Source organism: Aphis gossypii, chromosome 1, assembly GCF_020184175.1.
Source record: "Aphis gossypii isolate Hap1 chromosome 1, ASM2018417v2, whole genome shotgun sequence".
NCBI classification, from domain to species: Eukaryota; Metazoa; Arthropoda; class Insecta; order Hemiptera; family Aphididae; genus Aphis; species Aphis gossypii.
The window spans coordinates 71,411,586-71,428,066 of NC_065530.1; the positions used below are offsets into that span (position 1 = coordinate 71,411,586).

Below are 16,481 nucleotides of genomic sequence, written 5' to 3' on the forward strand. Positions count from 1 at the left end.
TCATTCACTTATTATAAATAAAATAGATATTACATAATGTGATAATTATGAAAATTATAATAAAATAAATACTTAAGTCGATAAATAATACAATTTGTTTTTGTTAATACTAAAAATAACTACATAATAATTATTATAAGATAATATTATAATATCTTCTTAAATGAAAATTAAATACATAAAATATAGAAATTTATTTGATATAAATGTACGAATAATTAATTAATACAGTTCAAAAAATTATGATAATACTTAATTGCTTTGATTGATATTGAAAAATTAGAAATTTAAAATAAATTATTTTTTCAACTTTTAGTTTTCAATTAATTTAAAAAAATAATAACTAAAATAAAAATAAGTTGGAATATAATCGCGTATAGCTACATTTCACTCGTTCTAATAATTTCCGCTTTACTTTTGTATATATAAATATCATATTATGTTTTGATGTATGTGTAATTTCTTGTCTGTTCTGTCGCTCTAACTTTGCTACCCCCCTATCGTTTAGATGTGACTGTCCTGTTGCTGGACGACAATGGCAAGAAAAAGACATCCCCAACACTTGGATTATTGTCTTCGATGGCACGGACATTCGTCCAGGACGGTGTTACTACTGAATATGCAACCCACGTTATTGGAACCACCGTTGGTGACCGTTATGCACATATAGTTAGTACTGGTTCTCGGGTATTCTATGATAATATTAAACCAACAAACCGACATGACACCCCAGAAATAAACTTGCAAACAATATTAGATAACCTAGGACATCCACAGGTATTCGAAAATACTAAAGAAGAAGAAACAAATTTAATAAAAGGAAGAAAACTAGAATTTTCAACAACTCCAGAACCGATTGATAAATCGAATGCTTCTAATGTATCTGTTAGACAGGAAATATCAGTTCGAAAACATTTCACTCCAGATTCTATTAAACCAGCAAAGGTAAATGCAAAAAATGGATTGCCAACCTTTACAGTAAAAAGCAATGACGAAGATTATTTGCCAGCAGTGGAACTTACAACCAAACGTGAAGACTCATTTCGAAATAAATTAAGATCATCAAAGAATTTATTTAGAAATGGACTCAAGCCAGTAGAGATAAAGAAATACGAAACCGTTACGTATTTTGGATTTGCAGATTTTATGACAACAGTTGGCAACACGGTTATAATATTTATGCCCAAAACTCCAACAATACCGGAAGCCACAGGTATAACGAGCATTAAAGGTGAAGCAACCCTCCGACCGGAAGATATAATAAGTCCAACTAAATCTGTAATATCACAGTCCACTAAAACATTAGAACCTACTATAGAAAAAGCTGAATATAGTAGTACAATAGAGTCCAGTATTGCAACTACAGAAGAGACAATGGCTTTACCAACAGAACCACTATCTCGTCGTATTTCAGAAACTACAAGAGTCTTTAACAATGAACAAGAAGCATTAGGCTTATTGAAAACAATTGGAGGTGTGGATGTTATTGATAGTAAGACCACTAGACTAACTACGTTCTTTTATGGTACATACATTAATGGTAAATATACACAGCTAGAACAAACTGTATCAACATTATTATCAAAACCATCACAAACAACTAAGCCATCAAAAATTGAAATACCAATGACAAAAATTCCAACAACAACTGAGTCTCAGATAACGACAGAAAAAAATATGAATGAAATGACAACTGAATCTGAAGAAGAAATTTCTACTACTCCAGAAGAAGAAACTGTTTCACCAACTTCATCTTCTGAAAACGTATTGTATAAAACATACACATACTTAACAACTTTCTTTATACCTGTAGATGACACTTTAACTACAACATCTGTAAAGTCTAGGGTTGTATTATCACCAGAACCCACCAAAATGAGTGATAATACGATGACTCAGATGATTACAACTACCACTGAAAATATTCCTACAACTACTCCTGAGGAAGAAGATATTAAAACTACAACGGAGGAGATGACAATTACAACTGAAAAAGAGTCTGAAGATAAAGAAATTTCTGAGTTAACGACTATTCCGATGAAAGAGGAAATAACGACAGAAAAACTTATTATTAAAGACTCTAAAGATGAAATGGTAACTGAAATGAGTCCTACAACCATAAAACCGACAGAAGAAGAAGCAGAAGAAGAAGAAGAAGTTGAATTGTTATTTAAAACTTTATACACGACCTACACGTACTTAACAACATTTTTCCAAGAATCAACTACTAGTGTTTTAAGTAGAGAAGAAGTTGTAACAAATATTATTACGTCTACTTTAGAAAAAGATTTTCTGGCTACAGATCCAGCAGTAGCTGGTTTATTTGACAGAGAAGAAGGTAGCATATTGAATACAATGGTACATGAGACAGCAAGAAGTCCAAGAGTATTAGCTACACGTGTCGGTTCAGGAAGACCTTCATCTGCTTTTTTGCATAAGCCAGTTGATGATTTATTTGCTTCTACATTAGATTCAGTAGATTTCAAAAGAGAGTTAGCTACACCTCCATTAGATGATAGTATTGTCAAAACATTTTCAAAAACATATACATACTTGACAACACGTTCTTCGGACGGATCAAATAATCTTAAAAGTCACACTGAAGTATATAATAATGCTATTAAGCCTTTGAATATTCCAATTTCCCAACTCATTCAACCCACAGTGGTGAAAAATAAAATAAAATCTACATTACTTAAAGTACCGAATACAACGACAGAACTAATGGACGATCCAGAAGCTGTAGATAGGGAAACAGAAAAAGAAGAAATAGATACAAAAATAGATAAAAACAATGAAACATTAATTACACCATCTTATAAATATGATATGACAATAACTAGAAACCGTACTAACTACAACATTATTGACGAAGAAAAAACATTAAATGATGTAATTGGTGAATCGGTGATAGCAGATACGAAGTCAATATCATCAAATAATATTAAAAGAAAAGTTTCAACTGATGAAGATGAAGATATGGAAAGTTCTGAAACAAATGAAAATATTGAATCATCGCCAACACAATTACAAACTAGTTTCACAACGTACACATATTTTACAACAATTTATAAAGGAAGCTCTTCCAGCGAAGTTGTAAGTCGATTTGAAACTATAACGAATGCTGCTCCTCCAATAGTTGAACCAACAGAAGTAGATACATTAAATAATGAAGAATCTACATTACCAGTAACTTTTTTCACTACTTACACTTATTGGACAACTCTTTACAAAGATGGCAGTACATTAGTAACTAGTCGAGAAGATACTTCGACTAATATTGTATCATCTTCGGTTTCTGATAGCATTTTAATAACACCCACAATAAAACCATCGTCAATGACTAAATTAATATCCACTGAAAAGCCTAGTCCAACCACACCTACAACGTTCTTCACAACATTCACTTATTTTACAACATCTTATCTTGATAATGAGACTGTAGTTAATAGTAGATTAGAGACTGTAACTAATATATTAAATACAACAGAACCCGAAGAGAATATAAACAACGATGATGTTGAAGGTGAAAATAGTGTTATTAAAACCACACCAGGGGTTCCATTAAATACGAGCATACCAATCGCAGTTTTAAAACCCACAGGATCATTATCATCACTTACAACTCTTAAAGTTAACAATGGAGAAACCACATTATTTTCCACGGATGTGTATGGTACTTACATTGATGGGTTATATGTCCAAATACTTGAAAGCACGTCAAATATTATTAAAAATACATCACCAAGTGATGTAAAGCCTAATGCTAAAAGTACTGGGATTGTGGCATTAAATGAAGGTAAAATCGTTGATGCAGACGGAGTAAGTACTACATTCTACACAACAAAAGCACTTGGTACTTATATTGATCAACTTTATGCTCAAGTTATAGAAAGTACATCGTCAATCAAGGTTAACGACAAAAAAAAGAACAGTGAACCTTCTACAACAGTTCTAGGTGCTAAGACATATCGTACTGGTTTAATTAGTTTAATTGAAGGTACTAGTGTTAAAGATATAAGTACAACTTATTACGAAACCAAAGTAATAGGAAAAGTTATAGATGGAAAATATACACAAGAATTTGAAAGTGACTCTAAAGTTAAAATAGGAGTTCAACCAACTGCGGTTCAAGAAATGAAAGCTTCTTCAACCCAACTTAATGAAATCTTCCAAAGTGAAATTCCGATATCACCATCACCAGCAACAATTGAAAGTTCACAGGGTGAAAATGGATCTACAACAGAAAAAGGTGAAGAATCAGATGATGAAAATTCTTCTAAAAAAAAAACATTCCCAGTAATAAGACCGTTTGTATCGAGGCCTAGACCAACATTTCAACCAAAAAAGAAATCTACCGATAGTTTGAGTGCTGCTACAATAAACAGGAGTATAACACCAACTATAGTTGCAACTCCGGCATTAAAAACAAATGAAAAGGGTTTAGGGCCTTCAAGTAGAAACCGATTTTCTGGTGTAAGAAAATCTAGTACATTACCAGTACCTGAAATAACACCATCACCATCGAATAGTAGAAAATATTCTAGGTCTAAGAGTGCTAATACACCAATAATATCTGCCTCGGTTAATTTTAAAAGTAGAACACCTTCGTCGACATTAAAAATATCACCAACATCTTCTGTGTCTAGTTTTGGTGGTTCTAGAAGAAGCAGTTTGAGTCAAAGACAAACAAGTTCAAAACTACCAGAATCCACAACCAAAAACTCGACACCATCACGTTTTAGAATACGTCCAACAGTATCATCGAATTACAATCGATTTTCAAGTACTTTAACAACTAGTACGGAAGAAGTACCAGATAACAATGAAGTAAGCACATCATTAATGCCTGATGAAACGTTGTTAATTTCTAACAACGAGGAAGATGATAGTATTACTGTGCCGTCTACAACAACAACAGAGTCGTCAAGAAGAGGAAATAACCCATTATTAAAACTTCGACGACCTCCATTACCAAAAACTTCAATTACAACACAGCCTCCAAGACGAAATTCGGCAAGAACAACAGTAAGAACTACAACAAGTACAACTACTACTACACCTAGACCTCAAAGACCAAAAACACCAAGTCCATTAATTACACGCAATCGGCCAAAACCGGTCAATGGACTATTTCCATCACGAGGGTTTGGTAAAAAGGAACAGGAACAAGAAGTAACGAGTGAATCAAATCTCGATGAAGAAAAATTGCAACAAGAAGTAAAAACTGACGAAGATTTTGATGACAATATAGACAGCGCTATTACACAAGTTGAAACACAATCTAATGCAGTATCAGAAACTGAGCGACCATCAAGAGGAAGTCGAACTTTTAATAATAACCAAGTTCAAATCAGACCCTTTAATAGTAGAAGAAGTAGAACAAAAAGGCAAATAGAATTTGGAAATAGAAATGATAATAGCAGAAGCTACAGAAGTAGACAACCAGTTAAAAATACGGCTGTGGATTATTATTATGAAGATGATTATGTTGAACAAGAAACTCCAGCGCCAATAAGGACACCTCCTCCACCACCAAAAAGACAGCCAAGTCGATCTAGACAACAACAACAACAACAAAGATTAACACCCACCACATCTTCTTCTAATATTGGAAGATCACAGTTTACATTACGAGAAAAGACTCCAACAACAACGGCTCCAGCACCTACATCAAGGACATCGAATTTTAGAAGAACGCGACCCCCAGTGCCGCAAGAAACAACTACTACATCCAAAAGATTATCTAGATTAAGATATCCAACTACAACACCAGAACCAGTAAGAAATAATCGACGTTATACACCTTCAGCTCGTAGACAAAACACACGGACCCGATTTAGAGAAGATTTGAATACATTTTCAAATACTCAAACTATTTTTGATGGGTCGATCACAGTTACACATAAGATACCCACAGAATTAACAATACCTATAATTATTGGAAAAAACACGGAATACAAACAAGTTTTAACTGCAAAGCCCAGTATTGAAATACTTGGACCTCATCAATACAGTACTGTAGCAGGTAAAAATGGTTATCCAACAATTCAACTTCTTAGAGAAGTTACTGAAACATTACCGAATGGAGCAACCGAAATAACCAAATTTGTTCTTTATGAACAACCAACAAGTAGTATTACGTTTACACCCACTTATATAAGAGGAAGAAAGACATCTTATTCTCATATAATTCCAAGTACCATATATGAAGTTAAACCTGAGGTAAACACAATTCAGCCACAACAAATAGCTAATGCACCATTAGCAAATTTATTGTTGTCACAACTACTATTGGGTAATTTAGGAATTCAGCAAACAGCTAACCCATTATTAGCATTAAATTCTGTTATGGCTACACCTCAATTACCAACAACCGAATTTAAAACAAAAAGTACAACTTATGTGACTACAGTAACCGATTCTACATCAACAGTATTACCAATAACTTTTAGAGGAAAAGTCATATCTACAACAGTGATTGACAGTTCTACAAATGTTATTACGGCAACTGAATATATAACTGAAACAATAGTTACTACTCCTACAGTCCAACAAGCCAATAATCAATTAAATACATTATTATTACCTGCCTTGCTTCAAGCTCAACTACTAGGACAAGTCACACCGTCAAATAATTTGATTGGTAGTATTGATTCTACACAAGAGGAAATCCATCAAGAATTAATTGAACCAACTCCGAAGTATGAAGATTCTTCATTAAAAGATGAAACTAAACCATCGAAAAAAAAAAGTGTTACCAAAAAACCACCCGATCCCCCTATACAGCCCGCTGAAGCAAGTGTTGTGACATTATATGTATCGGGTAAAAGGCCAGGAGAATTTAGTACTATTTTATCAACTGTAAATTATGATGAAACAGCAACCGTCCGAAAACGTGAAGTAGAACCTTCGTCGGTAATGAATATAATGGCCACTGAATTTGATGATATTCTTTTATCATCTACTGACGATGATCAAGTCCAAAGATATAACGAAGAAGAAACTCAAAGCTTAGAAAGTATATTAGGTGATGTGAGTAAAAATGTAAAAATTGAAAATCGTGCTACAAAAGTAAATGTAGTACTTGTTGAGCCCTCTTCTCAGCAAAACCAAGAAACTACCGGTCATTTTTTATTGAAAGGCTCCGCTGATACTCCAGTTCAGCGGGAAGTCGTAAAATCCAAAATCTGGAGTTCACAAAATCGAACAAAAAGAAACGCGCCTAACTTTCTACCTATTAAGGACGTATTTCTGTTTGATTTTCCAAAAAACCCGAAAAAATATTTAACCCCAAGCATTTTGTACAATGTTGGTGATAGGGAAAATTCTTCTTTTACTTTATCAAAAATTCCACAAGACTTTAATATTGACGCCAAAGGTAAGATGTCTTTTTATAATAACTTTTATGATGAATTTTGATTTAATACTTAATTTATTATTTTATAGTTGATGAGCAACGAGCATTTGACGAAAGGCGTTTTAATTTTGCAACAAAAAAGATGAGCAATGGTGTCGAAGTAATCGTCGCTGGAGATAAAAGTACATATCCTGGCCAAGCCAATGTACTAAGGGTATTACCTACATCACAAGCTAAACCCATCACACTTGCCCCAAGCACGTTAACTGATCATATGCTAATGATGCTACCTCATCCCATAAAACAAGTATATTTCAAATTAATATTTCTTGTAATATATAGCAATGTTTTATTCCCTTAAAATTTTTTTATTTTAGAGCATGAATAATCAATTTGTTACCAAAACATATCTAACCACTTACACTTATTTAACTACATTTCTTGACGGGGAAGCTACTGTAGTATCCAGTCGTGAAAAAGTGGTATCTAATGTTGTAACAGATGAAGTGAATAAAATAACTCCTACTTCAACTCTTAGTCAAGTTACATTAACAGCCAGTCCAAGTTTAGAAACAGGCATATATCACACAACATATACATATTTAAATACTATCGTTGATGGTGATATCCCACTAGTGATGACAAGCCGAAAAACTGTGGCTAACACAGTTACAGCTCCTCATGAGTTTCTTACTCCATTACAACCATCTGAACCTGCTTATCATAATACTAACACCTATCTAAACACAGGTAAATATATTTAAATATTTTATAGGCATAGGGATAATAATCATATTTTGTTTAATATAGTTTCGTTCACTAAAACTTTGAGTGATGGTCCAGATTATACTGTTGTAAGTACGGAAGATATATTAACACAAGTCATTATAACACAGACAGACAATACACCAACAATGGATACATCCAAATTAAAAGCAGAAAATACAATAACGGATGTAACTAAAACATATTATGTTACTTATACATATTTCAATACAATTCAAGACGGAGATCATACTACCGTAAAATCAGATATTTCTGTATCTTCCGACGTAGTAACAGAAAAATATTTAATACCAACTAAAATCGATGAAATACAACCTACACCTACTGTTAATAAATTACCGTTTCATTTGTATGCAACTAAAACTTATTTAACAACTTTTACTTATTTTACCACATTATTGAAGGATAATGAAGGTAAAAATCCATCAATTACGCAAGTTAAATCAAGAACTAAAATTGTCCAGAATATAGTAACTGAATCATTAAACACTTCGCTATTTAATGCAAATTATTTATCTTCTATAAGTTCTTCTGTGCAAAATGAAAAAATACCTATTACTGCAACTGCTACTTTAGATAATGGTCAACGAATAGAATTCACTGCTATGAATGATTTATTATCTACTGAACAAGTTGAAGTAAGCCAAACTCATAGTATTCAAACTCAAGAAACACAAAAACCAATTATTAATGAAAACACTTATAAACCAACTGAAAAAATTAAAGAAACGATCAAACCATCAAGTGTTAGTAAAGTTTCACAAAAGACTGAAATCCAAAAGCCACCAAAAAAAAACACTCCACCTAAGTCGGAACAAAAAATTCCAACACATTCAATACCTGTTAAGCCAGATAACAATGATGTTGGAGGACTGATTGATTTCGGAACAATAGGGAGTAGCTTAACAGCTCTTAAGCCAGTTATTAGTGCTGTTGCCGGTATTATTCAAAATAATTTGAAAAATGATCAAAAAACTAAAAATGTGCATGTGCTACAAAAATCAACGCCAAAACCAGTAAAACATGAAGAAACAACAAGTCGGGCTCCAATATATATACCAGTTGGTGGACTAGCAGATTCAGATGGATCAGAGAGTCAACAATATCCAGACACTGATCAGAGACACCCACATGTTGGACCGGCAAGACCACCTGTTGAAGCATCTTTATTGTCTGGTGGGATTCCTATCAGTCCCGGCGAAGTAATTACGACAAATAGTGATGTAATTATTGGTAAACCATCAGTTTTAGGTCCAAGACCACCAATGGAAAATTTTAAAAAAGAAGAAATACCATTTGGTATGAGACCTCCACCTCCTCCTAATCCACAGCAGTTCAAAGATAAAATATCAGCTCCTAATAATATTGCGAGAGAACATATAAAACATCCATCAACACATACTGATAGAAAAAATACTCAACCTATTCGATATCACGAAAACAGAGTACAAGCTCAATATCAGCTAACCAATGCGCCAATTAAATCAGAAGTTAATATTATACCGCTAAGGAAGCCGGATCCTTGGCCAACAAAGTTTGTAACTGATGTTCAACCATTGGTCTTGACAAACCCAAATATTCAACCCCAAGTTGATTACGGAAACCAACATTTAATTACATCAAATCAACCATCATTTTTGGAACAATCTGCTGTTGATCCATTATTAGTAAATATACAACCATCTCAGGTTGCTCAGGTTGTAATTCCACATGGTAGCCAAACAGCATTAATATATAGTGATCAACCAGCAAGTGGCCATGGTCCAAAAGGAGAAATTTTTAATGACCCACAGCCATACCCAGAAAATCATGTAAATCCAGGTTTCGTAGGATTAGAAATTTATGGTACATTAAATCCAACAAATAATGTTGCATCCAAAATACCAGCAAATGCAATGCACATTGATATTCCAGTTTCTCCAGCAGGTATTACTGTGGGTGATTCAGAATCGCATCATGTAGTGTTATATGATAACGAAACAGGAGAAGTTAAAACAAGACCCGTTCATGTTCTAAAACCACAAAACCAAAACAATCAATATCTAACACCCCCAACAATCTCACAAGTTAACTCATTTGTAAGGCGACCTGATGCGGCATTGTCAGTTGAAGATGATTTATTACAATTCGAAGATGGTGAAGTAACTCAAGAATCTAAAAAAACTCCTTTAAGGCCTGGAGAACTACCATTTGGAGTACATAGTAGTGAGTCAGATGAAGATAGAACTCCAATAATTACAGGAAAACCTATTAAAGGTAATTTTAAAGGCGAAGAACAAACATTATCAATCGGACAACCTGTAAATAACAAAGAACCAACAGAGTTAAAACCAGGAAATTTTGTAGTACCTAACGAAAATCGTCCTGATCTACAGTATAACATTCAACATTCCAACGAACAAATTACAAATAATGTGACTAAACAAAATAAACACGTAATTAATCTTCCTCCAAGAGATGATATTCAACAAGCGATGAATATGGACGAAAAATTGCCACCTTTACCAACAATCAAACACGATAATAATGATTTAGACAGCCAAGGAAGTACACCTCAACCGTCTATTGTAAAACCTAATCGTGATAATGAAGTTTTAGGTTTATCTCCTCCTCCAGTTATTACACATTCATTAAAATATGATAATGTTACACAGAGACCTCAAGTGTCTAGGAGACCTTATCAACCTAAGCCAAAACCTTCAACCGCTCCTCCATACCAATTTGAAAGACCTCTGAATAGAAGACCATCAATACCCCAGAAAAATCAAGAAGAAATGAACCTAAAACCATTGTCTACTACTGCTAAAGTTGAACCTGTTAAAAAATGGGAGGCGTCGCTAAATTTAAGACCTGAATATAGACCAACATATAAAGAAGAAAAACCTGAAATAATAAAAGCGGAAAGTAAAGTTTTCAGCCAAGGTTCGAGTATAAAATCACATTTACAAGAAAAAACTAAAGATAATACGGTTATATTTAGTGATCCTGTAACACATGTAATACCAACCATTGTCACTCAAGATACGACTAAATGGTATGAATATAGCCCTATTTCAAGTACAGAAAGTAAAATAGAAACGGTGCAATCCACAACAGAAACTCCAGCATTGACTTCTACAATTGGAAATATTGAAACTATAAAACCGTATACAACACCTAGTAAACCAACAAGTAAAACAACTGATTATCATAGTGTTATAAGTGTTATTGTCAAGAAAGAAGAAAAGCCAGAAGATAAATCTAATGAAAATATAATTGAAAATCCTACAACGCCAAAGCAAAAAACGCAAATGAGACCTCAAGTAACAATTTTACAACTTCCAGAAAGACCATCGTTCATGGACGAATTCCACAAGCAATTACATCAAGGTTCATCTCTTCCAACGAGATTTGTCACTCATACACAAACATTGTCAGTAACTATAACAGAAACAACAGTTTTACAAAGCGATGGTTTCGAACCTTCTACTCATACACTTGTTCTCACTAAAACCCAAACATCAACATTAGTAGACACAGTAACTGAATTTCATACGTTGGTGAAGCCAACTCAAGTCCTGTCTACAATTACAACTACAGTTCCAGTACCAATTCGCTCTGACCCAGTTCTTCAAGCACCAGTTGTGGAAGGCACAAAAACCAAAACAATAAAAATACCGCAAGATGAAAACGAAACATTATTGGTAGTTATGACGGATAAAAAAGGCGGAAATAATGGAATACCACCAGAAATACAAGTCCCCGATGAAACAAATGAAATAGGACCAAGTGATGTGTTACTAAGTGGCATTCTCACCCATTCATCAGACACTGAATGTCGACCTGAATGTAAAGCATCTAAAAATGAAATATGTCAAAGAGTAGAAAATACAATGCGATGCGTCTGTAGACCGGGTTTTGCAAGAATGTTTATGGATAGACCTTGTAAACGTAAGTTATTTGTTTTAAGATAAAAATATGTGCTATAATATTATCCGTATTTATAAATAATTTGTGTCTATAATATAATATGTTTTAGCTACTTACACATATACAATGAAGTTAGTATTAGACAAATTCCGTAAAGAGCCCATTAAATATTCTACACAACTAGAAAATCCTAGTTCAAATCAATATCAGAAATTGACAGAAGCCACTAAAGAAGGATTAAATCGTATGTCAATGCAGTCAGATCTAAGAGATATTTATCATGGTGTAATAGTTGGAGGGTTTGAACCGGATAAAAATAGCGATAAAGCAGTCGTTTCATATATAATACAAGTAATATTTTATCTATAGTCAAATTTTTAATTTATTAATTATATTTTAAATTATTATATACTTGCATTTTTAAGCTATCTGAAAATGCAGAAGACGTTAAACTGTGGGAAGCAACAAAAAAATCACTCAGAGCTACAAACTATAGTTTAGGAGGAACTGATGTATTTGCCGCACGAGACCAGTTACAACAATTATCAGCTGAGGGTAAAATTACAAACAATTTATACTAATTTCATAAAAATAACTTATAATATTTTATGTTTAGATTTTGATGAATGTAGCGATTCAAAGTTCCATGACTGTTCAGATAATGCCAAATGTTTTAATTTACATGGAACGTATACATGTAGTTGCAAAGATGGATTTTCTGACTTATCACATAACACCCAATTTCCAGGCAGAGTTTGTTCTTGTAAGTTATTTTTTTATACTGCTGTTAATAAAATCATTGAGCGTAAACTATTTTATAATTTATTTATTAGCTGAACTTATTGGATGCGACTTATGTAATTATCATGGAACTTGTTATTTAAGTAATCAAGATGAAACGATTTGTGAATGTTTCCAATGGTATGCTGGTAAACACTGTCAGTTTAATTTAAAAGGTAAATAACTTAATAACGCAATAAATTTTATTTATTAATTAATACTATCAATATCATGATATTTTCAGTCTTACTATTGGGACTAATTGCCATTGGAGTGATGTTATTATCTCTACTTATTGCATGTCTGTTGATGGCTTGTTGTAAAAGGCAATCCAGAGAGTCTGTAATGGGTCTATATCAACCTCAGCGTCCAGTTATAGGTTTCAGACGTTATAGAAATATGATAGCCACTACAAGAGGTGATAAAAGAGCAATGATCAGTGTCGATACAGGTAGCGAAACAAGCGTTGACCATACACCACCTCCATATGTCAAACAAGTAAGTGTTGTATAAATTAATAATATGGAGCATATTATATTATCATGACTGCATTGTTAGGTTGTAAACATGCAGAGACAAACTCACGCACACGTCCACTCCCAAATGAAAACTCCATCTCCATCTAGTCACGGAGGCAGTACTATGCGAAGTGGATTAGAACAACGAGATAGAAGTCTTACTGTAATGATTCCGAGGGCCAAATATCGGCCGGGTCCTCAACAAGCGCCACCATCCATATTGACTATGTCAACTTTTGGACCGGAACAAAAAGCCATGTCGTATATGGACTCCAGACAAACTCCTACAAAAGTAATCAGATTTACAATTATTCAGCGTTTTGAATACAACTATAATGTATATATGTTCTATGTTGTATAGGGATCAAGATGTAGCAGTAGAAAACCTAGCGATTCAACACAGAGATCTGTAGAAATTCAACCACCTCAACGTAAGAAACATGCTGCTCCAAGAAAACCATCAACAGGTGATTATAAAATTAACCAGGTTTGAAAAACAAAAATAGTATTAACGAATATTATTTAATACAGGTGCACTAGTGTCTGCTGGATTTGAAGTTTCAGCTACAGTTGTAAAAACTAAAGAACTGGACGAAGCATATGTGTGTCGTGAAGATGATAAACCAGATTTTAATACTGGCAGAACCACAGCCGCTAGGTACTTGAACTTACAAAAATATTTACATAATGAATATTTCACTAATAATAAAATTACAATTATTAATTAATCGCCAATTCAATGTTATATAGAACTGTGTCTGTAGCAAGATCATTCGATGAGACAACCATTCAGCCTCCAACTAGATGCTATCATCCAGAAAGCCATTATGAATCTAAATCACAGTATTCGCATAAAACGAATGACGTAAGAAATATAATTATTATGCTATTTGTACATGATATATTTTTATTTTATGGTGAAATAACATTTAATATACCTATATCAATTATCATAATTCATAGATCTCATTATATTATTGTATTAAAATAATAAACCGATATCGTATACAATAAAAACTGCATAACATTATACATCTCTGATGTGAAATGTATTTAAAATCTATTTTAAGGATCAAAGATTGTAAAAATAAATGACAGTTAGGTGTGTCAACAAACTGAATAAACTTTTTCTTCAATACATTTTAACATTATTAATACAGTTTATACATTTTAATAATAAATTACATATTAATAGGTATATAGAAATCTCACTAAGAGGATACTTACGACATATTATTTAATATTTATATGTTATTAATGTCGAATATTATCATTCAATTTTACTCTTACCTAAGACATTTTAAATAACATAATTGGTTAATTCGAACGATTCGGTGATACAACATATTTTATATTATAATAATTGTTAATCTGCACCCAATTAAATAAATAATGATTCATATTTTTTAAACGCCATACACGTAAGTTATAGGTACCTATAACTAATTTAACCAATAAAATCTTATTGGATTAGTGACTATACTGACCAAGTATACAAATATTTATACTAAAACTATTACACTCAGTAAAGTGTGCATAAAGACCATGATTTTGATTTTTGATTTAAGCATTAGTCAGACCAGTCAGTTAATTATTAAATTATGTTAGGTATATGGTACTGTAGTTATAAGTATGCATAAAAAAAACTCACAGATTTAAAATTTTAATTTTCTAGGAGGGTCATACGATGGTTGAACGAGACTTGGGCTCCACATATCTAATGCCTCAGTCAAAACTGTATAAGCCAGATAATAGAGTAATTAAAGAGAAAATAAATAAGCATTTTTTTTAATTATTAAATCATTGTATTATATTACAGGGTAGTGACACATCAAATTTCGATTCCTTGTGACGGAATTGATCAATAATTACCCGCTCATGCCATATATAATATTATTAACAGTGATGTGAGTATTCTATTAAAAAGGATACATGTCAATTTAGAAGGATTGATTATCTCAAGAATTTGTTAAACGCTAATTTTATACACACAGTAATATCATGTATGTATATTATATAAATAATATTAAAAATGAATGTTTCAGATAATCATCTTATGTTATACCTATGTTGTACAGCTTCCAAAACTCTGTACTTTTAATTTATTACTGTATAATGATATTATATTTTAATGTCCTAAAACAATATTAATATTAGTCTATAATATATATTATATATGATACTCTATAGTCTATTTAATATAAATGATACACAATGCCATATAAATAGGTAATTTTGTTATTAGTTTAATTGTATATTATTATTAAATTTTGTATGCTTAAAAATATTGATACGGAAGTTCATTTGTTATGAGATATTCTCTTTTCTTGTGATTATCTTATAAAAGATCAATCATAATGAAACGACAATACCTCTTTTTATATTTTTATTTAAAAATGTTTTAATGTCTTTAGCAAAGTAATGATTAATGATGTTTCGTTGAATTGATGACATAGTTTTTAAATTGTAGTTAAAATTAGTCCTTAAGGATACCAAGCCTTATTTGTGCCAAAAAAGTATTGTCATCTTTCGAAATTACATTAACAAAGATTTTGTGTACTTATATGTTTTGTTTTTATTTACCTACCATTATCAATACCTATACTTCGACATTTAATAGCTAATAAATAATAATACTGTAGTTCAGGGGTCGCCAACCTTTTCAAACAAATGAGCTATATTTGAAATTTTGAATCCCTGGTAATTGACATCCAGGAGAATTCAGGTTTTTAGGAAGAGATTTATTTGTTTGATGAACAAAAAAAAGGTCTAAGCTTCAAAAAATAATAAAATTATTTATTGTTTACATAATCTGTATAATTTGATAATAAATGTCTATTGTCTATATATTATAATGTATAAAGTACATACGAGTAGGTACGTAATTTTAGAAGAAAATAATATATATTTACAAAAATACATTGTGTTAATCTAAAACAACTAAAACCAATCTCAATTTCCTTTATAAATGTGTGTTATTACTTATTATTTATTAATAATTCATAATTATAGTACCTATTCAATACAATCATATTAACGGATCAAGTCATACTTGTACTAATATACTTAGAATAACTATTCTTAATCACAGAATTTTATCACATTCCAACTATTAAATTCCAATATTA

At 32.1% G+C, this 16,481-nt stretch overlaps 1 protein-coding gene across 2 annotated transcripts in view; it reads left to right on the forward strand.

Moving 5' to 3' along the window:
* The window catches only part of LOC114127163 (mucin-17), a 77,220-nt gene extending 61,304 nt beyond the window's left edge, over positions 1–15,916 (forward strand). The window contains exons 3-18 of one of the 2 annotated variants that reach the window (XR_007605314.1): positions 509–7,381; positions 7,450–7,667; positions 7,738–8,110; positions 8,171–12,076; positions 12,165–12,406; positions 12,481–12,610; positions 12,672–12,818; positions 12,889–13,011; positions 13,080–13,333; positions 13,394–13,645; positions 13,715–13,820; positions 13,885–14,011; positions 14,104–14,218; positions 15,029–15,109; positions 15,173–15,260; positions 15,399–15,916. Coding sequence is in view for 1 of the 2 variants with exons in the window: in XM_050204598.1 (XP_050060555.1) it covers positions 509–7,381; positions 7,450–7,667; positions 7,738–8,110; positions 8,171–12,076; positions 12,165–12,406; positions 12,481–12,610; positions 12,672–12,818; positions 12,889–13,011; positions 13,080–13,333; positions 13,394–13,645; positions 13,715–13,820; positions 13,885–14,011; positions 14,104–14,218; positions 15,029–15,109; positions 15,173–15,205 (12,980 nt within the window). In the remaining variant the exon portion in view is untranslated. Of the gene's footprint in view, positions 1–508; positions 7,382–7,449; positions 7,668–7,737; positions 8,111–8,170; positions 12,077–12,164; positions 12,407–12,480; positions 12,611–12,671; positions 12,819–12,888; positions 13,012–13,079; positions 13,334–13,393; positions 13,646–13,714; positions 13,821–13,884; positions 14,012–14,103; positions 14,219–15,028; positions 15,110–15,172 lie in introns of both variants that reach the window. The other variant, XM_050204598.1, reaches the window with a different exon arrangement.
* Positions 15,917–16,481: the final 565 nt, after the last annotated feature.